General features: G+C 41.5%; 1 protein-coding gene across 1 annotated transcript in view; it reads right to left on the bottom strand.

Annotated features, from left to right (window-relative positions):
• LOC140741028 (integrin alpha-8-like) overlaps positions 1-26,723 on the bottom strand; it is a 157,045-nt gene that overhangs the window by 74,198 nt on the left and 56,124 nt on the right. Inside the window, exons 8-14 of the mRNA XM_073070660.1 lie at positions 25,886-25,930; positions 24,659-24,702; positions 17,031-17,084; positions 9,885-9,937; positions 7,425-7,633; positions 3,772-3,963; positions 1,049-1,094 (exon numbers count right to left, since the gene is read on the bottom strand). Coding sequence (XP_072926761.1) covers positions 1,049-1,094; positions 3,772-3,963; positions 7,425-7,633; positions 9,885-9,937; positions 17,031-17,084; positions 24,659-24,702; positions 25,886-25,930 — 643 coding nt within the window. The remainder of the gene's footprint in view (positions 1-1,048; positions 1,095-3,771; positions 3,964-7,424; positions 7,634-9,884; positions 9,938-17,030; positions 17,085-24,658; positions 24,703-25,885; positions 25,931-26,723) is intronic.

Below are 26,723 nucleotides of genomic sequence, written 5' to 3'. Positions count from 1 at the left end.
TACTCTTTTATTTCTTCTACCAAAGTGCATAACCATTCACTTCCCAACAATGTATTCCATTTGCCACTTCTTTGCCATTCTCCTAATCCATCTAAGTCCTTCTGTATTCTCTCTACTTCCTCAAAACTACCTGCCCCTCCACCTATCTTCATATCAGCTGCAAACTTTGCAACAAAGCCATCAATTCCATCATCCAAATCATTGACATATAATGTAAAAAGAATTGGTCCTAACAGAAACTGCTGTGGAACACCACTAGTCACCAGCAGCCAGCCAGAAAAGGCTCTCTTTATTCCCACTCTTTGCCTCCTGCCAGTCAGCTACTGCTTTATCCATGTTGGTAACTTTCCTGTAACACCATGGGCTCTTAATTTGTTAAGCAGCCTCATGTGTGGCAGTTTGTCAAAGGCCTTCTGAAAATCCAAGTACACAACATTCACCGATTCTTCTTTGTCTATCCTGTTTTTTTTATTACTTCAAAGAATTCCAACAGATTTGTTGAGATTTTCTGTTAAGGAAACCATGCTGACTGCGGCCTATTTTATCATGTGCCTCCAAGGATTCCGAAACACATCCTTAACAATTGATTCCAGCATTTTCCCAACCACTGAGGTCAGACTAACTGGTCTATAGTTTCCTTTCTGCTGCCTCTCTCCCTTCCTGAAGAGTGGAATGGCATTTGCAATTTTCCATTCCTCCGAACCATGTCAGAATCTAATGATTCTTGAAAAATCATTTCTAATGCCTCCACAATCTCTTCAGCCACCTCTTTCAGAACCCTAAGGTGTACACCATCTGGTCCAGGTGACTTATCTACCTTCATAACTTTCAGTTTCCCAAGAATCTTCTCTCTAGTTATGGTAACTTCATACACTTATGCTCCCTGCCACGCTCAAACCTCTGGCATATTGCTAGTGTATGTTGAGATAGGGCTGTGTATTGGCGATTTAAATAATTCAGTGGATACTTAATTAGAGACAGAGATCCTTGGGGAGGCGACTGCTGATTAAGTTGAAGAAATATGCTGAAGTTGTGTGGAGGTCCTCACCTGTACACCAGAACATTATCGGCATCATGAGCACCAACAATCAAATCTGTAAAACAAGGAAGGGCACACATAAAGGCATTTGCATGGAGCATCTTGCAACTAACCATGTAGTCTTGAGGAGTTCCCACTGATGCATCCGTGAATTTCTCTGATGTTATAAAACTGTCTCAAGGAATTGAAGATTGTTTACCCCATCTGAGGTCAAAATAACACATTGCTTTTCATTACCAGCTTTCACAATTCATTGGCCAATGGCACAACAAAGTTGCTGAATGTGCAATAAATACAGACATACCATGCTGGACAGGGCAGGGTCGAGTTAATTACATTGGCGCTGTCACTCCTCTGGAACGGAGTCCCGCTAATGCTGTTGCCATGCTAGGGCACAGTCGCAGAGTCAAACGGCACAGAAACAGGCTCTTTCTCATTTACCAGCACCTGGGCTGTAGCCTTTTCTGCCTCAGTAATTCAAGTGCTTGTCTAGATACTTGCTGCTTTTACTGTCCTTGACACAGTTCCACTACTGAGCTGGCATACTCTCTGCATTAGGGGAACTCTATGTTTGGGTACAGTGGGACAATCACAGCTGACTTTCAAGTCATTGTTTCATGATACTGGACCTGATCTTTGGTGCAATTCCAGTTCAATTGAATTAGAAGTAATGTTCATCTCTAAGAGCAACTTAGGCCATATCAAAGAACTGCTTCTGTTTTGGTGACATCACTGTAAGAAAGTTCTAAACTTAATTTCTTTGCTTGAAACTCTCATAAGGCCAGTTTCATTTCCATTCTGCTCTGGGAAGGTCTGCATCTGAAAGTTCAAGGTGCAGCCTTATAGTGTGAGACTGAAGTCTCTTTCAACTCAGAGTCAGTGATAAATTGCTTTCACTGTCAGTGGCAACAAATCTGTTGAATATTTCCTCAATGGCAGCAAAGGCCAGTCTTCATAGTTAGTCCACGACTGATCCAATTTATTGAATTCAGAATTAAATAGGCTGCCAGGTCGTGGTGGCACAGCTGAAATCCTACATCACTTCAAAAGGCAAATTTCACTTTTAATAAATTATTTGCCTGGTTTTCATTTACTTCACAGATGGTAACAAAACTGCCAGGCTACATGCAATGTGTACCTTTTTATTTTGCTCTTGCTAAAACATTACTCAGAAATATTCTTCAAGAATATAAAACAATCAATCATTTGCTTATACACTTAGTGGTCACTTTACTAAATACCCCCTGTACCTAATAAAGTGGCCACTGAGTTATGTACATTGTCTTCTGCTGCTATAGACCATCCACGTCAAGGCTTGACACGTAGCACATCCAGAGATGCTCTTCTGCACACCACTGTTGTAACACCTGGTTATTTGAGTTACTGACATCTTCCTGTTAGCTTGAACCAGTTTGGCTATTCCCCTCTGACTCCCTCATTAACAAGGCAGCTTGAACCACAGACCTACTGCTCACTGGATGCTTTTTGATTTTTTTGTACCATTCTCTGTAAACTTTATTTTTATTTAGCAATACAGCACAGTACCAGGCCCTTCTGGCCCAACGAGCCTGCGCTACCCAATTATACCCATGAGATCAATTAACCTACTAACTCATCATCTTTAGAACATGGAGTGAAACCGGAGCCCTTGGAGGAAGCCCACACAGTCATGGGGAGAATGTACAAACTCCTTGCAGAAAGCAGAACCCAGGTCGCTGGTGCTGTAATAGTGTTATGCCAGCATGCCACTCCTAACTCTAGAGAGTGTTGTGTGTGAAAAGCCCAGGAGATCAGCAGGTTCTGAGATACTCAAACCACTCTGTCTGGCATCAACAATCATTCCATGGTCAAAGTCACTTAGATCACATTTCTTCCCCATTCTGATGTTCGATGTGAACAAGAACTGAACTTTTTGCCCATGCTTTCATGCATTGAATTGCTGCCACATGATTGGCTCACTAGATATTTGTACTACAAGCAGGTGTGCCCAATAAAGCTATCACTGTTTTTTCAGTGAATATTAGGTTCTCCACTAGAGAGTGCTGTCAGCTCATACTACAGGGAGTATCCCAGTTAAACATGCTAGCTCTTTAGAACCCATGTAATCCTTCCAATTTCTTTGTGCTAGTTTTAGTACACTATCTCAGCATTACACCAGCCTTCACACCAATAGTTTATTTTTCTCTGATGTGCAACAAAATGCACTGAATTCAACAGCTAATTTAATCCACACTGGCTGTTGTGTTCCCATGTGATTTACTGGTGATCTCTATTTCTCAGGCTACATCTAATCTGAAAATATGAAATAACTGAAAGCTTATGGAAGACAATCCTGGGTATCCTATTTTCCCTTCTATAAATGTGGGTTAACCCAGCACATTTATAACAGGCTACTAAGAGATAGGATGTTCCTCAAGAACAACCAGGTGTGGTTATTACTCCCCAAAGTACATCTTACTCATTTCTATTTGCTTGTCTAGAAAGGCCCTGTTCAGTATCACTATAAGGTGTCTTTATTCAGTGGATCTGCTTTCTGGAGACCTATTCCCAGACACCAGCTTTGCTTCTCCCTACCCCTCCAATACCTTTCATTCCAAAAGAGCATTGATATTACAAAACCATCAATGAGAAATGCTCAGCTTATGTCCGACATTTTACAGTGTTCAAATAAGTTAAATATATATTTGAGCTACACAACCATATCCAAGAAACATGGAGATTTAAAACTTTACCTGGGAAATGATTTTCATCAATATCCGAACCTCCTTTCAATGCAAAGCCAAATCCTGCTGATATCACATCAGGAGTCCAACTTCCCTTCAGTTCTTGAAAAGGCTTTTGGTAGAGGCCAGTCGCATGTCCCAGGTAAACAAACACCCTTCCTTTACCATCTTCACCAGCAAATGGGGCTCCAACTGCTACATCTGTAGAGACAGTTGTATCCCATTACAATCTAACTCAGGCATTGGCAAAGATTATGTCAGCAGGTGTACTTTAAATAAAGAATACAAGTTGCTTCAAAGGGAAGAAAATATTGCAGTTCCAGAGGCAGCACGGTAGCATAGTGGTTAGCACAACGCTTTACAGTACCAGCAAGCCAGGTTCAATTCCCGCCACTGCCTGTAAGGAATCTGTACGTTTCCTCCGGGTGCTCTGGTTTCCTCCCACAGTCCAAAGATAGGTTAATTGATCATTGCAAGTTGTTCTGTGATTAGGCAGGGTTAAATTGGGGGTTGCTGACTGGAGAGGCTCAAAGGGTCAGAAGGGACTATTCTGCACTGTATCTTGATAATTAAAATAAAATAAAGATATGAACAAAGTCTCCTTCATTTCCCTTCCATCCATAATCCTCAGTATTGTTCAATAATCTCTGAATTTCACTTACAGCTTTTGCTTTTGAAAGAAGGGGAAGTTATACATTTACTTGGGACATAGATTTAGATAATTTCCAAGACTTGATCTCTGTCATACTGTTACAGGAGGAGTTCAGATGATTTCTAGAGAAGCAATTCAGAGGGCTATAATCTTACCTAGGGGATATACAATAAAACATATATGACTCAAAGTATAAAGACTTGTAATTAGTTTGAAAAACCAGATTGTTAATCTACTTCATACCATATGTCCTCTCATAATCTTACCCCACTCCCCAAGCCAGCTCTTGAGTAATTAGACATGGGACAATCGCACAAGACCATGTGACTATAAGAGATAGGAGCAGAATTAGGCCATTTGGCCCTTCGAGTCTGCTCTGCCATTTCATCATGGCTAATCCATTTTCCCTCTCAACCCCATTCTCCTGCCATCTCCCTGTAATCTTTCACAGTATGACTAATCAAGAACCTATCAACCTCTGCCTTAAACATACCCAATGACTTGGCCTCCGCAGCCACTTGTGGCAACAAATTCCACAGATTCCCCACTCTCTGGCTAAAGAAATTCATCCTCATCTCCATTCTAAATTGAAGTTCCTCTATTCTGAGGCTGCAACCTCTGGTCCTAGACTCCCCCACGCATCTCCCAAAGTTACATGGTCGGCACAACATTGTGGGTGGAAGGGCCTGTATTGTGCTGTTGACTTCTATGAAAGGAAACATCTTCTCCACTTCCTCTCTATCTAGGCCTTTCACCATTTGATAGGTTTCAATTAGATTCCCCCCTCATTCTTCTGAATTCCTGTGAATACAGGCCCAGAGCCATCAAACGCTCCTCATACGATTATCCCTTCAATCACAGAATCATTCTTGTGAACCTCCTCTGAACCCTATCCAATGTCAGCACATCCTTTCTCAGATAAGGGACTACTAACTGCTCACAGTACTCAAGTGAGGCCTCACCAGTGCTTTCTAAACCCTCAACATTGCATCCTTGCTTTTATATTCCAGTCCTCTGGAAGTGAATGCTAATATTGCATTTGCCTTCCTCACCACTGACTCAACCTGCAAGTTAACCTTTAGGAAATCCTGCATCACCTAGACTGTTGAATTTTCTCTGTTTAGAAAATAGGTTACGCTTTTGTTCTTTCTTACAAAGTGCATGACCATACCATATACTTCCTAATACTGTATTCCATCTGCCACTACTTTGTCTACTCTGCTAATATGTCTAAGTCCTTCTGCAGCCTCCCTGCTTCCTCATGTGCAGCACCTTGTCAAAGGCTTTCTGAAAATCCAAGTACACAACATCAACCGATTCTCCTTTGTCTATCCTGCTTGTTAATTCCTCAAAGAATTCCAACAGATTTGTCAGGCAAAATTTTCCCTCAAGGAAACCATGCTGACTTTGGCCTGTTTTATCATGTGCCTCCACGTACTCCGAAACCACAACCTTAACAATTGACTCCAAAATCTTCCCAACCACTGAGGTCAGTCTAATTAGCCTATAATTTCCTTTCTTTTGCTTCCCTCCATTCTTGAAGAGCAGAGTGACATTTGTAGTTTTTCCAGTCCTCCAGAACAATACCAGAATCTAGTGATTTTTGAAAGATCATTACTAATGCCACTACAATCTCTTCAACCATTTCTTTCAGAACTCTGGGGTGTGCACCATCTGGTCCAGATGACCTACCTACCTTCAGACCTTTCAGTTTCCCAAGCACTTTTTCCCTAGTAATTGCAATTACACTCACTTCTGCCCCCGATACTCTCTCATTTCCAGTACACTGCTAATGTCTTCCACAGTGAAGGTGGATACAAAATACTTATTCAGTTTGTCTGCCATTTTATTTGTCCCCCCCATAACTACCTCTTCAGTGTCATTTTCCAGTGGTCTGATTCCTACTCGCACCTCTTTTTGCTCTTTATATATCTGAAAAAAACTTTTGGTATCTTCTTTGATATTATTGGCTAACTTAGCTTCATATTTCATCTTTTCCCTGCTTATGGATATTTAGCTGACTTCTGTTAGTTTTTAAAAGTTTTCCAATCCTATAACTTCCACTAATTTTCACTTTATTATATGCCCTCTCTTTTGCTTCTATGTTGTTTTTGAGTTCCCTTGCCTCCTTTTCTTTGGGATGTATCTTCCTTGCACTTTCTGAATGTCCTCCAGAAACTCCAGCTGTTGCTGTTCTGCTATCATCCCTGCTAATGTCCCCTTCTAATCAACTTTGGCCAGCTCCTCTCTCATGCCTCTATAATTCCATTTACTCCACTGTAATACTGATATATCTGACTTTAGCTTCTCCCTCTCAAACTGCAGGGTGAATTTGATCATATTATAGTTGCTGGTCCCTAAGGGTTACTTTACCTTAAGCTCCCTAATCAAATCCAATTCATTACACAATACCCAATCCAGAATAATCTTTCCCCTAGTGGGCTCAACCACAAGCTGCTCTAAAAAGCCATCAGGTAGCCATTCTACAATCCACAGCTGAATATCTGTATGCAATTAATACTAATTGAAATAATTACAAGGGCATAACAGAAACAAACTAAACACCTCATGGTGAGTTTGGAACCTGAAAGGAGCACTAAACTACAGACTTCATTATACCCATACCCAAACAAGGATGCAAGAATAAACAAAGCAGTGAAGTAAGGTTAAAGCCAAGGGAGATCAATGTTATAATTTCCTAGAAAATAGTCAAATTCCAACAAGAATTACTCTCCAGCATTCCCCAGGTCTCAAATGATTCGGGATTAAGTGCAATATGCTCTTTGCACTGCTGGCAGAATGCAAACCATACCCTTTGTAGATGCTACAGTTCAGTTATAGTGGGTTTGTAGGTTGAACCAGCAAATGACTCTCTTAGCTACAAGTTGGAGCAGAGAGAAATAGTTTTAAAATATAATTTTACATTTGCATTTAGTGCATGATATGTCCCCTAGAACTGTAAATTTTACCTCTGTGCAAGATCTGTAAAAATTATCCACTGCTGACTTACCCTTGTATCCATCATAATCCAGGTCCCCAAGGGAGGTGATGGCACTTCCAAATCTGCCATATTTGTCTGTCCCTGTTAAGGTCTGTGGTGGTTCTACGAAGACTCCAGGTTCCTCCTGTAAATAAACGTACATCCGCCCAAGCTCGTGCAGTTTGCCATCCTGTCCTCGGTTCATAAACAGTGGAGCTCCAACTAAAATATCATCTCTCCTGCATAACAGACAGAGAGGCCCATAAATAACCAGGAATAATATAATAATAAAATAAACTGAAAGGGCCTGGGCCAGAATCAGAATCAGGTTTACTATCACCAGCATGTGACGTGAAATTTGTTAACTTAGCAGCAGCAGTTCAATGCAATATGTAATCTAGAAAGAAAAAAATAAATAAATAAATCACAGTAAGTACATATATGTATATTGAATAGATTAAAAATAATGCAAAAACAGAAATAATAGATATTTAAAAAGTGAGGTAGTATCCAAGGATTCAATGTCTATTTAGGAATCGGATGGCAGAGGGGAAGAAGCTGGTCCTGAATCGCTGAGTGTGTGCCTTCAGGCTTCTGTACCTCCTACCTGATGGTAACAGTGAGAAAAGGGCATGCCCTGGGTGCTGGAGGTCTTTAATAATGGACGCTGCCTTTCTGAGACACCGCTCCCTGAAGATGTCCTGGGTACTTTGTAGGCTAGTACCCAAAATGGAGCTGACTAGGTTTACAACCTTCTGCAGCTTCTTTCAGTCCTGTGCAGTAGCCCCTCCATACCAGACAGTGATGCAGCCTGTCAGAATGCTCTCCATGGTACATCTGTAGAAGTTTTTGAGTGCTTTTGTTGACATGCCAAATCTCTTCAAACTCCTAATAAAGTATAGCCGCTGTCTTCCCTTCTTTATAACTGTATTGATATGTTGGGACCAGGTTAGATCCTCAGCGATCTTGACACCCAGGAACTTGAAGCTGCTCATTCTCTCCACTTCTGATCCCTGTATGAGGATTGGTATGTGTTCCTTTGTCTTACCCTTTCTGAAGTCCACAATCAACTCTTTCGTCTTACTGACATTGAGTGCCAGGTTGTTGCTGCGGCACCCCTCCACCAGTGAACATATCTCGTTCCTGTACACCCTCTCATCTCCATCTGAGATTCTGCCAACAATGGTTGTATCGTCAGCAAATTTATAGATGGTATTTGAGCAACGTCTAGCCACACAGTCATGTGTATATCGAGAGTAGAGCAGTGGGCTAAGCACACACCCCTGAGGTGCACCAGTGTTGATTGTCAGCGAGGTGGAGATGTTATTATCAATCTGCACAGACTGTGGTCTTCCAGTTAGGAAGTCGAGGATCCAATTTCAGAGGGAGGTACAGAAGCCCAGCTTCTGCAACTTCTCAATCAGGATTGCGGGAGTGATGGTGTTAAGTGCTGAGCTATAGTCAATGAACAGCATCCTGACGTAGGTGTTTGTGTTGTCCAGGTGGTCTAAAGCTGTGTGGAGAGCCATTGAGATTGCGTCTGCCATTGACCTATTGTGACGATAGGCAAATTGCAGTGGATCCAGGTCCTTGCAGTTCTGTAAGAGCAGTCTGTTCTGATTTCAGTCTGTTTGGGTTATTGATGAAGGAAAGGGATGATGAGGAATGTGTGCCATCCAATTAGGATGGTGGAATGGGCGGGGGGATGTTTTTGATGAGGGACACGAAGGTTGGTCTTGGGTCTTTTGTTCGGTATGAGAGGGCGAAAGAAGACACTGGAGAGAGGCGGTTGTAGGATACAACCCGGTGGGGAGACCCATTTATTCGAGATAGATTGCGAGCGACGTTAGGAAGGTGGTGTGTGTATTCATGCAGACAGAGGGCCCATCACGTTCGTGACAGAGAAGTTCAAGATGAGCTGCAACTTGTGCACATTTGACTGTTTAATTAGAATGGGCTCATTTTGTTTTTTATTTCGTTTCTTTACTAACCCTTTAGTTAAGATTCATAAATATAATTCCTTTAATTGTATGCAGTGTGCTGTCTGTTGTTTCTTGGCACTGAGTTGTAACAGGGTTGCAAATTGCACAGCATCCACACAAACTGGGGTTTGGGGTGGGAGAACCGTCTCAATCTCACGGGATTGGCGGGACCAGAGTGTGTCTTCCCTAGAGTTACGCAGCCAAGGAAACCAGGTGGTTTCACATACAAGTGACTTAAACAAGTGAAGGAAGATGAACTGAGCTATCAATCCATGGGGAACTTCAGACCATCACTGGAAAGTATCAAATAATCTCTACCATTTAATGGAAATAAACAACTTTGAATACATTATGGTAAAAGCAATATAATGGATTTATGAAAATTATCCTGATTTTAAAAATGCCTGTAATATTGATCCCTTGAGCTGATTGGAAACATTTTAAAGCTATCACATTCACAAGCAAATGGTTGCATCTTACTTTGGAGAGAGAATGGATGGATCCTTACCCATCACTGTTTATATCCAAGACGGTCACTGTATAACCAAAATACGCTGCCACCTGCAAAGCAAAACCCAGAGATGTGACGGTCAAAGAATCAGATATCAACATTGGCTAACACATGTTCTCATTGTTAGCAGTGACAAGTTATCAGACATACTATTTTTACTTCCTTTGTATTGGGAAAATCCGGTAAGAAGGGAAGTGTGTAGTGCGGATATGTTTGGTGTAAATCAAGTGAATATGCCTGAACTGACTTTGAAATGAAATGGAACAAGATGGCATTCTCAGGGAAGTCAGCTTCAGTTCATTCCTGAATCAGAAAAGGCCCTGATAACAGATTCCACCACCAGACACCTTCTACAACTCATCCCTTTGTTCTAATCCTGCCATTGCCTTCTCTGCATTGGAAAACTACTTTAATCACTTTTTATGTTCTTACAATTGGTTGTTGACTCTTTCTCTATACATAGATGCCGCCTGACTGACTTTGTTGCCTGTGGCCTGCAGCAGTTCATGGTAAGATGCAGGTTGACCTTCATTTCCTCTGGGCATCCACAGGACAATCCAATCTCTACACGAGCATATCAATCAGCTTTTATGTCCTTTATATGCATTTGCAAATGCATTAACAATTGTCCACTTTGTTTCAGAATAAGACTGGGCAATGGCACAGAATGACAATATTTCTCCAGTGGTGGATTTTACAGCCACAAGCTCTCAGTCCACACATAGGATGCACAATTCTGTGTGACCTACATGGATCTGTGTTGCATTAGGTCAGTGTTCTCAGATAGGGATACCATTACATGGTAAAAGGAAAAATCATCATGGCAACCAATGGAAACCAAATTAGCAATGGCAAGATGCTTTGTTAGAGAGCTAATAGATAATGCAGAAATGTTCCTCATAAAAGAATGGAGATATCAACAAGTGAGAAGATAGAATGAATAATCTGTCAAATATCTTTAGTCATACCCATCATCCCAAAGATTGGCTAGACATCTTTAGTTGCTCTGATCTAGTTCAAAAAGAATTTGCAGTATTTCTTAAGAAATGTCCTTGTCTTATCATCATCATCATCACCATCAGGTGCCATGCCCAGTCTGAGCTTTGACTGCCATGGCCCACACACTCCTGTTTCGGGTCAAGTGGATCAATTCATTGGTCTTCATTTCCAGTTCTCTGGCTGCTGTCTCCATTATCATTTGTCTTTGCCTTCCTCATGCTTTCTTCCCTTCAATCTTTCCCATAATTACCGTACGTTCTAACTTCTCTTTCTTAATCACATGTCCAATGAAATTACGTTGCCTTTTCATGATCTCATACATTATTTCTCTTTTGGTGCTTGCTCTGTTCATGACATCCTCGTTAGATATTCGTTTCGTCCATGATATTCTTTGGATCCTCCTCAAAAACCACATCTCTGCTGCTTCAATTCATTTCCTCATGTTACTAGATATTGTCCAACATTCTCAGCCATATAACATAACTGGATAAACGTAACATTTCAGTGCTCTGAGGCCGGTTGTCATGCCTAGTTTAGTGTTGGTCAGTATACTCTTCATTCTCGTAAAGGTGTCTTTTGCCATCCCTATTCTTCTTTTGATGTCCATGTCGCTCTTGTCATCTGATGTCACCCAGATTCCTAAGTAGCAAAAGTTCTGTACTTGTTTTTTGTCTTCCCCATTTATTCTCAGCCTGCAGATCGGATTCTCCTTCTTTTTGGATATCACCAAACATTCTGTCTTATACCTTTGATATATTTTAGAGCATAAGACCGAGGAGCAGAATTAGGCCATTTGGTCCATTTTCTTTGCTATTCCATCATGGCTGATTTATTATCCCGCTCAACCCCATTCTCCTGCCTTTACTCCATAACTTTTGACACCCAGATTAACCAAGAACCTATCAACCTCCATCTTAAATATACCCAATGGCTTGACTTGCACCGCCACAGCAAAGAACTCCACAGATTCACTACCCTCTAGCTGAATAATTTTTTCCTCATCTCTGTTCTAAATAGACATCCCTCAATTCTGAGGCTGTGACCTCTGGCCCTAGACTCTTCAACTATAGGAAACCTCCTCTCCATGTTTACTCTATCCAGACCTTTCAACATTCAATAGGTTTCAATCAGATCCGCCCATCATTCTTCTAAACTCCAGTGAGTACAGGCACAGAGCCATCAAGCTTTCCCCATGATCTGAAATATTTCAGTTGAATTCCATCTCACCCTTCTAATGAGCTTGTGGACAGATGTAAACAAAACAACCCGAGCCTCAACATGGACAAGATTAAAGAGATGATTGTGGAATTCAGGAAGGTATGGGCTGACTGCTCCTTACTGCACATCAGTGGCTCCTCTGTGGACAGAGTCAGGAACACTAAGTTTATTGGTGTGCACATTACTGACTACTTCACCTAGTCCCTCAACACTACATCTTCAGCCAAGAGAGCACAACTGCACCTGCACTTCTGGAGACCATTCCCCCATTCTATCAGAGCACCATCGAGAGTGTCCAGGCAAGCCACATCACCTCCTGGTGTGGGAATTACAATGCATCAGATCAAGACCCTGCAATGGATAGTCGGGGTCTCTCTCCCCTCCATTCAGGACATTTTTCAGAAGGGTTGCATACGCAGTGCCTACAGCATTGGCAAAGCCTACTCCCACCTTTCCCACAATCTTTGTATGCTGTTTCCTTATCGTTGCTGATGAAGCCAACCATTGTTGTGTCATCAGTGAATTTAGAGCTGGATTAGATTCAGTTAGAACTAGATTTGGAATTTCATATAAATGACTTGAATGAAGGGACTTATGGTATGCTTATTAAAATTGCTGATAGTACTAAGATAGCACTACGAGTGCTCAAAAAAACAAAGAAATCTGTGAGTCCTGGTGAACAGTTTCCCATGAGCAGGTACAGTGGGTAACAGGCAAAGTTAACAGAATGTTATATCGCAGGAGAATGAACACAGAAATATTGAGGGCATGCTTCCATGTGAAATCACAAATGGAATTCTTTGTTGGTCTCTTACTGAATGAAAGATTTTAATGCAATTGAAACAGTTTAGGGAAAGTTCAATAGACTAATAATAGGAAGGGATGATGAACAATCGGAATAGCAAGACTTGTTAGAAGGGTGAGATGGGATTTGACTGAAATATTTGAGATGCTGAGGAGTCTAGACAGGGTGGATGTATAGAATATGTTTCCTTGTGAGGGAGGATACAGAATTCGGGGTCCTTTTTTATAAATCAGCGGTGGCTGTAAGCAGTAAATGATTTGATTTTATTTCTCTCAAAGATCACAAAATCTCTTCCTCAAAAGGCAGTAGAAGCAGAATCTTCATATATTTTAAGACAGAGGTAGATAGGTACTTGATAGACGAGTGTGCAGAAGATAGGAGGGTGGAGGTGAAGCTGCAACCATGTGAGCTATCATTTTATTTAAAGGGCTGAACGAGCTACTCCTCTCCTTGTCCGTATGTTCATAGGATCAGCATTGCATGTTGCATTTGCTATCATATAGATTACAATAATCACCACACATTGAATCTTTATCTCCTAATTTTCCGCAAATCTTCCTTGACATCCTAGGACATAAGTAGGGCATAAGGCGGACATAAATAATCTTCCGGAAATAGTAGGGGACTGAGGGTCTAGTGAGATGGAGGAACTGGGGGAAATACATGTTAGTAGGGAAGTTGTGTTAGGTAAATTGAAGGGATTAAAGGCAGATAAATCCCCAGGGCCAGATGGTCTGCATCCCAGAGTGCTTAAGGAAGTAGCCCAAGAAATAATGGATGCATTAGTGATAATTTTTCAAAACTCCTTAGATTCTGGATTAGTTCCAGAGGATTGGAGGGTGGCTAATGTAACCCCACTTTTTTAAAAAAGGAGGGAGAGAGAAACCGGGAAATTATAGACCGGTTAGTCTGACATCGGTGGTGGGGAAAATGCTAGAGTCGGTTATCAAAGATGTGATAACAGCACATTTGGAAAGAGGTGAAATCATCGGACAAAGTCAGCATGGATTTGTGAAAGGAAAATCATGTCTGACGAATCTTATAGAATTTTTTGAAGATGTAACTAGTAGAGTGGATAGGGGAGAGCCAGTGGATGTGGTATATTTAGATTTTCAAAAGGCTTTTGACAAGGTCCCACACAGGAGATTAGTGTGCAAACTTAAAGCACACAGTATTGGAGGTATGGTATTGATGTGGATAGAGAATTGGTTGGCAGACAGGAAGTAAAGAGTGGGAGTAAACGGGACCTTTTCAGAATGGCAGGCAGTGACTAGTGGGGTACCGCGAGGCTCAGTGCTGGGACCCCAGTTGTTTACAATATATATTAATGATTTAGACGAGGGATTTAAATGCAGCATCTCCAAGTTTGTGGATGACACGAAGCTGGGCGGCAGTGTTAACTGTGAGGAGGATGCTAAGAGGATGCAGGGTGACTTGTATAGGTTTGGTGAGTGGGCAAATTCATGGCAGATGCAATTTAATGTGGATAAATGTGAGGTTATCCATTTTGGTTGCAAGAACAGGAAAACAGATTATTATCTGAACGGTGGCCGATTAGGGAAAGGGGAGATGCAACGAGACCTGGGTGTCACTGTACACCAGTCATTGAAGGTGGGCATGCAGGTACAGCAGATTGTGAAAAAGTCAAATGGTATGTTGGCATTCATAGCAAAAGGATTTGAGTACAGGAGCAGGGAGGTTCTACTGCAGTTGTACAAGGCCTTGGTGAGACCACATCTAGAATATCGTGCGCAGTTTTGGTCCCCTAATCTGAGGAAAGACATTCTTGCCATAGAGGGAGTACAGAGGTTCACCAGATTGATTCCTGGGATGGCAGGACTTTCATATGAAGAAAGACTGGATCGACTAGGCTTATACTCACTGGAATTTAGAAGATTGAGGGGGGATCTTATTGAAACAGATAAAATTCTAAAGGGATTGGACAGGCTAGATGCAGGAAGATTGTTTCCGATGTTGGGGAAGTCCAGAACGAGGGGTCACAGTTTAAGGATAAAGGGGAAGCCTTTTAGGACCGAGATGAGGAAAAACTTCTTCACACAGGGAGTGGTGAATCTGTGGAATTCTCTGCCACAGGAAACAGTTGAGGCCGGTTCATTGGCTATATTTAAGAAGAAGTTAGATGTGGCCCTTGTGGCTAAAGGGATCAGGGGGTACGGAGAGAAAGCAGGTACAGGTTTCTGAGTTGGATGATCAGCCATGATCATACTGAATGGCGGTGCAGGCTCGAAGGGCCGAATGGCCTACTCCTGCACCTATTTTCTATGTTTCTATGTTTCCTAGCTATTGCTGACTCTTCGCCCATTCTTTATGTATCAGACCAGACACCAAGCTGGCACTGTGGCACAGCTACCAGAGCTGCTGCACTACAACTTCAGTGACCTCGGGTGCTGTCTGCATGGAATTTTCTCCCTGCGACCAGTGCAGGTCTCCTCCCATATTACAAAGGCATGCAAATAAGTTAATTAGCTGTTGTAAATGTCAAGATTATTGGACATAAATGGAGTAAGCAGGTTGATTAGAATGCTCTGAGAGCTGACATAGACTAGATGCGCCGACTGCCCCCTTCTATATTTTTATGAAATATGAAACTTGGGCCCTTTGGTTCCTATAACAAACTATTTGTTATGGTTCCACATATGGCCACCAGAGGGAACCTTACTGCTGTCCAAAATAGTATGATTTGATCAACTGCAAAATAACGTTAAAGTTATAAGACCATAGAACATAGGAGCAGAATTAGGCCATTCAGCCCATCGAGTCTGCTCCGCCATTCCATCGTGGCTGATCCCGGATCCCACTCAACCCCATACACCTGCCTTCTCGCCATAACCATGCTGCCCTGACCAATCAGGTTTTGGTTTAAATATACCCACGGACTTGGCCTCCACTGCAGTCTGTGGCAGAGAATTCCACAGATTCACCACTCTTTGGCTAAAAAAATCCTCCTTACCTCTGTTCTGAGATAAGGAGAGCTATGCCCTCTAGTTCTGGACACCCCCACCGTAAGAAACATACTCTCCACATCCACCTTTCCAGCAGATGAAACGTGTCTATTGTTAAATTAATGATGGGAAGGTATTGAATGAATGAATGAATGAATGAAATTAATTTATTTCGGTCAGTACAAACATAACAAAAAGCATCATTTACAATGATGATTTCATAGGACAAAATTACAACAAAAAAACATAGATATTCTTTAAAACAGACGGAAAGGGTGTAAGCTGAAGCAACAGCTTATTATGCCTACCCCTCTTACTTATACAACAACATATCTGGCGTCAATCATCACATCAAAAACAAAAAAATTCATAATCTTTTAACACAAAATCCAATTCCATGTATCATTTATTTACATTACTCCCATTCATTTTAAATCATGTATTTTGTATTTGTTCATTAAATTATTTTTAAATTATTTTTTAAACTTAAGTGTGGTGCATGTTTTTAAATTCTCACTACAACTGTTCCATAGATTCACCCCTCTGACTGAAATACAATGAGTTTTTACATTTGTTCTTATCCTTTGTTTTTGAAATATACATGTTCCTCCCAAATCATGTTGACTTTCTCTCATTTTAAAAAATCTTTGGATACTTTGTGGTAGCTGTCCATTTTTTACTTTATACATAATTTTTATTTTGAAATCTACAAAATCTCTGAATTTTAAAGTGTTTAGTTGAATAAATAGAGGATTGGTTGGCTCATAATAACTTTTCTTATTTACAATTCGTATAACTTTCTTTTGGAGTAGAAAAAGTAGGTATTGTAGTCCATATGTTAAGTAGATATTTAAATCTGAAGTAATAGGAAACTAGAATATTCAAAAGAAAAAGGATATGTGATTTTGGATTTAGATCTAGATCTGGATTGTAGTATTGTACATTAAAAACTGTTGAAAATTTATCTTCTACAGAAAGAAATAACAAGTCCCAAGGTGCCTGATAATGTGGAGTTGTTGTACTGTAGGGAGAGAGTCCAATTTATCCCCCAGGATAATCTGGTGTTGTTAATTGCAGTGGCTAATTTATCCATATTGTCATTTTTTCAGAGCAGAAATAGTAATACTCAATATTTCGAAACTGATTCTCATTTCTTACCTGCTCACCAATAATGCTTTTTATGGCTGTCATATTAGACCACAAGATAGTCACCTATCAAAACAAGAGAATAACTATGGTAAATGTGTGGTATACCTGCTCTGAAATTCCAGAAATCCCATCCACCGAGCTTGTTTCTCATTGTGGAATTGTTGGGGGTGCATACCGGGCAAGGTAAAGGGTCCTATTACTGAAATAGTTCATCAGAGTAGGTCATCTTAATTAAACTAACGTAAAAGCAAAAGAGAAGGCATACAACAAAGCAAAAATTAATGGTAAGACTAATTTGGGAAGTTTTTTAAAAAAACCTACAGTGAGCAACAAGAAGAATCATTAGGAGGGAAACGATGAAATATGAAAGCAAGCTAGCAAACAGCATCAAGTGAAAGCTTTTCAAATATTTAAAAAATAAAAGAGAGATGAGAGTGAATATAGGACTGCTAGAAAATCAGACAGGAGAAATAATAACGGGGGACAAGGAGATGGAAGATGAACTAAATGTGTATTTTGCTTCAGTCTTCACTGTGGAAGACACAGGGTGCCAGGTGTTGAAGGGTGTGAGGGAAGAGAAGTGGGTGCAGTTACTATTACAAGGGAGAAGGTGCTCAAAAAGCTAGAAGACCCAAGGGTACATAAGTCACCTGGACCAGATGAACTGCACCCTAGGGTTCTGAAAGAGGTAGCGTTAGAGATTGTGGTGGCATGAGAAATGATCTTTCAAAAATCATTGAACTGTGGCATGGTTCCAGAGGACTGGAAAATCGCAAATGTCACTCCACTCTTTAAGAAAGGAGGAAGGCAGCAGAAAGGAAATTATAGACCAGCTAGTCTGACCTCAATAATTTGGAAGATGTTAGAGTCAATTGTTATGGATGAGGTTATGGAGTACTTGGTGACACAGGACAAGATTGGACAAAGTCAGCATGGTTTCCTTCAGGCAAAATCTTGCCTGACCTTGCCAGGCAAAACCTTGCCTGGAATTCTTTGGGGAGATTACAAGTAGGATAGATAAAGGGGATGCAATGGATGTTGTATATTTGGATTTTCAGAAGGGCTTTGACAAGGTGCTACATGAGGCTGCTTACCAAGTTAAGAGCCCATGGTATTACAGGAAAATTATGGGCATGATCGGTGGCAGTGAGTGGGAATAAAAGGATCCTTGTCTGGTTGACTGCCAGTGACGAGTGGTGTTCCACAGGGGTCAGTGTTGGGACTGCTTCTTTTTATGCTGTTTATAAACGATTTAGATGATGGAATAGATGGCTTTGTTGCCAAGTTTGCAGATGATATGACGATTGATAGAGGGGCAGGTAGTGTGGAGGAAACAGGTAGGATGCAGAAGGCCTTAGACAGATTAGGAGAATGGGCAAGAAAGTGGCAAATGAAATACAATGTTGGAAAATGCATGGTCGTGCACTTTGCTAGTAGAAATAAACATGCAGACTGTTTTCTAAATGTGGAGAAAATCTAAAAACCTGAGATGCAAAGGGACATGGGAGTCCTTGTGTAGTACCCCCTAAAGGTTAACTTGGAGATAGAGTCGGTGGTGGGGAAGACACATACAATGTTAGCATTCATTTCAAGAGGTCGAGAATACAAGGGCCGGGATGTGATGCTGAGGCTTTATAAGGTACTGGTGAGGCTTCACCTTGAGTATTGTGAACAGTTCTGGACTCCTCATTGAAGAAAGGATGTGCTGGCATTGGAGAGGGTCCAGAGGAGGTTCACAAGGATGATTCCAGGAACGATAGGGTTATCATATGATGATATTTGATGGCTCTGGGTCTGTACTCACTGGAATTTAGAAGGATGGGGGGGGGGGGGATGTCATTGAAACCTTTCAAATGTTGAAAGGCCTAGACAGAGTAGATGTGTAAAGGATGTTTCCCATGGTGGGAGAGTCTAGGACAAGAGGGCACAGCCTCAGGTTAGAGGGGCGTCATTTCAACACAGAGATGCTGATAAATTTCTTTAGCCAGAGGGTGGTGAATTTGTGGAATTTATTACCACAGGCAGGGGAGGAAGTCAGGTCATTGGGTGTATTTCAGCTTGGTAGGTTCTTGATTGGACACAACATTAAAGGTTATGGGGAGAAGGCCAGGGAGTGGGGCTGAGGAGGGACAAAAAGGATCAGCCATGATTGAGTGGCGGGGCAGACTCGTTGGGCCAAATGGCCCAATTATACTCTTATGTCTTATGGTCTTATGATCTTATGGTCTAAAAGAAAGTATGTTCATAATGAGCTTAAAACTTTTAGAAAATATCTGAAGACAAATAGTCTGGTGAGTGATTCTTTCAGAGCGTTTATAATGTCCAAGACATTGGCTCCCACATCTAGGGAGAGCATAGTGTGTAGGATCTATGAACTTGCCTTTGAACTCTCCTCAGAGAAACCTGCAAATGTCACTAGAACCATCCTGCTGTTAATGAACAGGTTTCAAATGCTGTAACCGTTCATGAACAGTCAACATAGAGTACATAAAATAAAACAGAAATCATAACTTATTTTTCCTGAAGTAATAGATTATGTTTACCTTCTCAATGAGGAACAATGAACTCAATGCATTTAAATAAATACTCATCACCGAGCTGACTAAAAGAGAGGTGTTTGAATAAAGATGAGCAGTAGTTCTTTCATCTTGACCAAAATCATTCAGCCTGTGTTTACTCCCCAAATAATATAAAATTATTTAAGTGCTGACTTGAAGATTTGTTTCTCTTGTGTTAGAGAATTTCATAGGTTCATTGATTATCAGGTTTAGTACAATTAAGATATCAACTTCTCCATAACAGATGTGAAATGTTCAGATTTATTTTTGATCGAGGCATGACTGCACAAACGCGTGGACGCTAGCAAGTTAGACCACCTCGAAGAGTTTAAAAGGAGGACAGCTTTATAGAGCAGACATTAAAATAGAGGTAGACAGAGTAGGAGGGCTTTGGCGGGTTGAGGCCAGACAAGTTACCTGTGAGGAATAGAAACAGGAAGTATGTCTGTGAGGCCAGTGTTCTGTATTGGATGTCAGATGTGGGAAATCCAGGAGACTCCCAGCCTCCCGGACGGCCACATCTGCACCAGGTGCATCGAGCTGCAGCTCCTAAGGGACCGGGTTAGGGAACTGGAGATGCAGCTCGATGACCTTTGGCTGGTCAGGGGAAGTGAGGAGGTGATAGAGACGAGCTATAGGCAAGTAGTCACTCTGGGGCTTGGGGAGACAGTTAAGTGGGTAACAGTCAGGAGAGGGAAGGGCAAGAAGCAGGTGCGAGAGAATACCCGAGTAGCTGTCCCTTTTAACAATAAGTACTCCTGTTTGAGTACTGTTGGGGGAGACGGCCTATCTGGGGGAAGCAACAGTGGCCGCGCCTCTGGCACAGAGTCTGGCACTGTGGATCAGAAGGGTAGGGAAAGGAAGAGGATGGCAGTAGTGATAGTGGACTCTATAGTTAGGGGGTCAGACAGGCGATTCTGTGGACATAGGAAAGAAACACGGCTGGTGCCAGGTGCCAGGGTCTGGGATGTTTCTGATCACGTCCACAATATCCTGAAGTGGGAAGGTGAACAGCCAGAGGTCGTGACACATATTGGCACCAACGACATAGGTAGGAAAAGGGAGGAGGTCCTGAAAACAGACTACTGGGAGTTAGGAAGGAAGTTGAAAAGCAGGACCTCAAAGGTAGTAATCTCAGGATTACTGCCTGTGCCACGTGACAGTGAGTATAGGAATAGAATGAGGTGGAGGATGAATGCATAGCTGAGGGATTGGAGCAGAGGGCAGGGATTCAGATCTCTGGATCATTGGGACCTCTTCTGGGGCAGGAGTGACCTGTACAAAAAGGATGGGTTGCACTTGAATCCGAGGGGGACCAATATCCAGGCAGAGAGGTTTGCTAAGGCTATTGGGGAGAGTTTAAACTAGAATTACTGGGGGGTGGGAACTGAACTGAAGAGATGGAGGAAGGAGTGGTCGGCTCACAAGTAGAGGAGGCTTGGAGACAGTGTGAGAGGGAGGATAGGCTGGCGATAGAGAAGGGATGCGCTCAGACTGATGGTTTGAGATATGTCTATTTTAATGCAAGAAGCATCATGAACAAAGCGGATGAGCTTAGATCGTGGATCAGTACTTGGAGCTATGATGTGGTGGCCATTACAGAGACTTGGATGGCTCAGGGGCAGGAATGGTTATTTAGAGTGCCAGGCTTTAGATGTTTCAGAAAGGACAGGGAGGGAGGCAAAAGAGGTGGGGGTGTGGCACTGCTGATCAGAGATAGTGTCACGGCTGCAGAAAAGGAGGAAGTCATGGAGGGATTGTCTACTGAGTCTCTGTGGGTGGAACTTAGAAACAGGACAGGGTCAATAACAACTGGGTGTATTTTTATAGACCACCCAATAGTAACAGGGACATCAAGGAGCAGATAGGGAGACAGATCCTGGAAAGGTGTAATAATAACAGAGTTGTCATGATGGGAGGTTTTAATTTCCCAAATACTGATTGGCATCTCCCTAGAGCAAGGGGTTTAGATGGGGTGGAGTTTGTTAGGTGTGTTCTGGAAGGTTGTAGAAGAGGAGAGGCTGTACTTGATCTGGTATTGGGAAATGAACCTGGTCAAGTGTCGTGTCTCTCAATGGGGGAGCATTTTGGAGATAGTGATCACAATTCTATCTCCTTTACCATAGCATTGGAGAGAGATAGGAACAGACAAGTTAGAAAAGCGTTTAATTGGAGTAAGGGGAAATATGAGGCTATCAGGCAGGAACTTAGAAGCATAAATTGGGAACAGGTGTTCTCAGGGAAATGTACTGAAGAAATGTGGCAAATGTTCAGGGGATATTTGTGTGGCGTTCTGCATAGGTACGTTCCAATGAGACAGGGAAAGGGTGGTAGGGTACAGGAACCATGGTGTACAAAGGCTATTGTAAGTCTAGTCAAGAAGAAAGGAAGAACTTATGAAAGGTTCAAAAAACTAGGTAATGATAGCAATCTTGAAGATTATAAGCCTAGCAGGAAGGAGCTTAAGAATGAAATTAGGAGAGCCAAAAGGGGCCATGAGATGGCTTTGGTAAACAGGATTAAGGAAAACCCCAAGTCATTTTACAAGTATGTGAAGAGCAAGAGGATAAGATGTGAGATAATAGGACCAATCAAGTGTGATAATGGAAAAGTGTCTATGGAACCGGAGGAGATAGCAGAGATACTTAATGGATACCTCACTTCAGTATTCACGTCGGAAAAGGATCTTGGTGATTGTAGGGATGACTTAAGTGGGCTGAAAAGCTTGAGCATATAGACATTAAGAAAGAGGATGTACTGGAACTTTTGGAAAGCATCAATTTGGATAAGTCTCCGGGACCGGACAGGATGTATCCCAGGCTACTGTGGGAGGCGAGGGAGGAGATTGCTGAGCCTCTAACGATGATCTTTGCATTATCAACGGTGATGGGAGAGGTTCTGGAGGATTGGAGGGTTGCAGATGTTGTTCTGTTATTGAACAAAGGGAGTAGAGATAGCCCAGGAAATTATAGACCAATGAGTTTTACTTTAGTGGTTGGTAAGTTGATGGAAAAGATTCTGAGAGCCAGGATTTATGAACATTTGGAGAGGCATAATATGATTAGGAATAGTCAGCATGGCTTTGTCAAAGACAGGTTGTGCCTTACGAACCTGACTGAATTTTTTGAGGATGTGACTAAACACGTTCATGAAGGAAGAGCGGGAGATGTAGTGTATATGGATTTCAGCAAGGCATTTGATAAGGTACCCCATGCAAAGCTTATTGAGAAAGTAAGGAGGCATGGGATCCAAGGGGACATTGCTTTGTGGATCCAGAACTGGCTTGCCCACAGAAGGCAACGAGTGGTTGTAGACAGGTCATATTCTGCATGGAGGTCGGTGACTAGTGGCGTGCCTCAGGGATCTGTTCTGGGACCCCTACTCTTCGTGATTTTTATAAATGACCTTGATGAGGAAGTGGAAGGATGGGTTAGTAAATTTGCTGATGACACAAAGGTTGGAGGTGTTGTGGATAGTGTGGAGGGCCATCAGAGTTTACAGCGGGACATCAATAGGATGCAAAACTGGGCTGAGAAATGGCTAATGGTGTTCAACTCAGATAACTGTGAGATGGTTCATTTTGGTAAGTCAAATATGATGGTAGAATATTGTATTAATGGTAAGACTCTTGGCAGTGTGAAGGATCAGAGGGATCTTGGGGTCCGAGTCCATAGGACACTGAAAGCTGCTATGCAGGTTGACTGTGTGGTTAAAAAGGCATACGGTGCATTGTCCTTCATCAACCGTATGATTGAGTTTAAGAGCCGAGAGGTAATGTTGCAGCTTTATAGGACCCTGTTCAGAGCCCACTTGGAGTACTGTGATCAGTTCTGTTCACCTCACTACAGGAAGGATGTGGAAACTATAGAAAGGGTGCAGAGGAGATTTACAAGGATGTTGCCTGGATTGGGGAGCATGCCCTATGAGAATAGGTTGAGTGAACTCAGCCTTTTCTCCTTGGAGCGGTGGAGATGAGAGGTGACCTGATAGAGGTGTATAAGATGATGAGAGGCATTGATCGTGTGGATAGTCAGAGGCTTTTACCCAGGGCTGAAATGGCTAACACGAGAGGGCACAGTTTTAAGGTGCTTGGAAGTAGGTACAGAGGAGATGTCAGGAGTAAGTATTTTACACAGAGAGTGGTGAGTGCATGGAATTGGCTGCTGGTGACTGTGGTGGAGGTGGATACAATAGGGTCTTTTAAGAGACTCCTGGATAGGTACATGGAGCTTAGAAAAATAAAGTGCTATGGGTAACTCGAGGTAATTTTTGGCACAAATACTTGTTTGGCACAGCATCGTGGGCCAAAGGGCCTGTATTGTGCTGTAGGTTTTCTATGTTTCTATGTTTCTATAAAAGTTCAGAAGAAATATTTCATGAAATTATATCTCTCTTTTCTACTGCAGCTTTAGACAATGGAAGCTGCTTTAACATTCTGTAAAATATAGAAACCCAAATTGCTTTAAAGTTGTCTACATACTCTCAGGTTTAGATGCTCAAGAATTGGAAATTATTCTGTAACCATGTACATTTATTCACTATTCTTTGAATCAATGATATTGTTGACTTGGTGTGGGAAATGGGTTCAATTCAAAATGGTGAAGCATCTGAGATATGACCACAGATGGGCTTTAATGTGTTTGATCCAATGTGATTGAGAAGCACCTTTCCCATGTTATTTAGAAATACAAACTCTCGGTGGGCATTGTTAAGTTAAAATTGTCAAAGTAACAGAAAATCTGTGACTGTATTTGATTGATATTAAATCAGCAAATTTGTTTAGCTGGGTTAAACTTGACAGAAATGTTCAGGCCTAGCCAAGAACAAAACTTGATGCTATTTGCTCAGCAACATTCATGGTGCAAGTTGCCAGTTTAGATCTAGTTGAATAGCTTGTTCATGTACTTATTGGGTGGTTAAAAACCAAGTGTATTTCTGGTAGACTATAGCCATTTACTGGCCAAAATGTTTAAGGACAGCACATTTCCTTTCCCAAAGATAATGCCCTGTGACAGTCTGCTTACTATTACTGTTAGAAATCTCAATTGGACTAATATTTATGTAATAAATTATACATACAGAACCCAAAGTGTCTTTGTCTCTGGGAGCTCCCACGAGATATTCTGTTGAATGAACAGGCAGAGAAAAGGTTAGTTTGATAAATGGGCATTCAATTACCACATTAGGGACAAAATACACACTGTTAAATTGACCACCCAATTCATTTCTTGTTCTCATAGTTGAAATCCAAGCTAGAAATTTGTATTACCTCCTATGATCTTGGAAATGGGTGAATCCGAGAGTATGAAGTCCTCCAACCTGAAAGGGATTGTGGGCAAGTGGAGTAAAAGAGTAGGAATACGGGACCGATTTTCAGTTAGCACTCAAAGAGTATCAGAACCACTTTGAGACTTGGTCCTTGGTTAGAACTAGGTACACCATTTTGGGTTGGCCGGTTTGATTGGGATGCAAAGGAATTTCTTTAATCTGAGGATTGTGAATATCCAAAGTTATCCATCTTTTAAAGCTGCCTGTCATTGGGCGTATTTGTGAGACTTGTTGAATTCTGAAATGGTGTCAAGTGATATGAGAATCATGTGGTAGAATGCTAAGATCTCATGAGCAACAATGCGGGAATGAATGATGTTGGCTGCGAGGTATGGCTGGTATATTACAAACCTGACAAACATATGACAACATAAACTTAGGTTAAGATAAATTATATATAATATACACCCAAATAAACAGAACAATATTTGTGTAAGTTGAGAAAGAGAAAGAAAAAGAAAGTCAGTGCAAAATGAACAATTTTCTAATGGAAAAATAGACTTTACAAAACATGTTATTCCTTTCAGCAATGATTAGCTTTGATTTATTCCCGTGTGTTTTCTTTAGGTTAAGCGTAATGCAGGAATTGGGGTGCCTTGTGCCAATAAGTGATTTGCTCAGGTGTACACAAGCTCCACTTTCATTGACTCAAATCATTCACAAGACAATGGTCACCTCTTTGCTCCACTGAATTTTGTTAATTTCAGCTGACCCTTCTGAATGTTGCACTTTGCAGTGGTCTGTGCAAGATGCAATTAGTTGAGACTGATAATAAGATGATTCTTAAGATTTACCTGGACTATGTTAAAATGAAACTTAACTAGATACTTATCAAAAGGAATGTTGAAGTCAATCGTAGACAATGCACTGTATTTTCTAGATAATGCAGAATAAAGTGATCTCTTGACTCTCAGGATTGATAGGAGCTAACATAATAATGTGACATTACTGAGAATAGTACAAGACAATGAACTTTACCATTTATAGAGTCTCCTGTGAACTCCCCCAAGGCAAGCGAGTATCCTGGAAAGTAGATGCATTCAGATGGTTATGAAGATAATATTACAAGACACATACTTCACCACCTTTCAAGCTGAATTTAACAGATTTTCAAAAGTAAAAACATCCTGGTTTTTCTTATCATGACAAGTCGCATCTTCCACTAGAATCAAAGTATCTGACAATATAAAACCATACTGACAATCAGCTGACAGAATAATGTTTAATTCAACTTGACAGTGAGGCCCTCTGTAGGTTGAGATCGGCCATAGATGTTGCATCCTACCTGCCTACATATACGCAACCAGGACAGTACAATATGGAGAGCAAGCTGTTGCCCTTGCAGCATGCTCCTCCTCTCCATGAATCCAAAGAAATGGCAAAGATGCAGTTTACACCAGTGGTGTCACAGGAGTTACCAGTCAATTGAACTCAATGTTGGACTGTCTTAGGGACTCAAACCCCAGATTTTTCCTCTGGGTTTACTCCTGAAACCTTTCCCATAAGTGGGTATAGATGCAAGGCAATGGAGATTTGAGATCAGAGTTTTCCTTCTCCTAGATGAGCTGCCAGCCACGGCTGTTGAGCCCCATCTGTCTGAAGCAACTGGTTTTAAGGTGCCAGTAACCTGCCTTTGTCGCTTGTCTGTCAGTAGAAACTAAAGTCAGATGTATCAGTATTACAGTGGAGTAAAGGGAATTACAGAGGATTGAAAGAGGAGTTGGCCAAATTGATTGGAAAAGAACACTGGCATGGATGATGGCAGAGCAGCAATGGCTGCAATTTCTAGAAGTAATTCAAAAGGTATGGGATATAT

This window comes from Hemitrygon akajei, chromosome 18 (genome assembly GCF_048418815.1).
Source record: "Hemitrygon akajei chromosome 18, sHemAka1.3, whole genome shotgun sequence".
Lineage (NCBI taxonomy): Eukaryota > Metazoa > Chordata > Chondrichthyes > Myliobatiformes > Dasyatidae > Hemitrygon > Hemitrygon akajei.
Note: the sequence above shows the minus strand (reverse complement) of the source record. Positions and strands in the feature narration are given on the sequence as shown.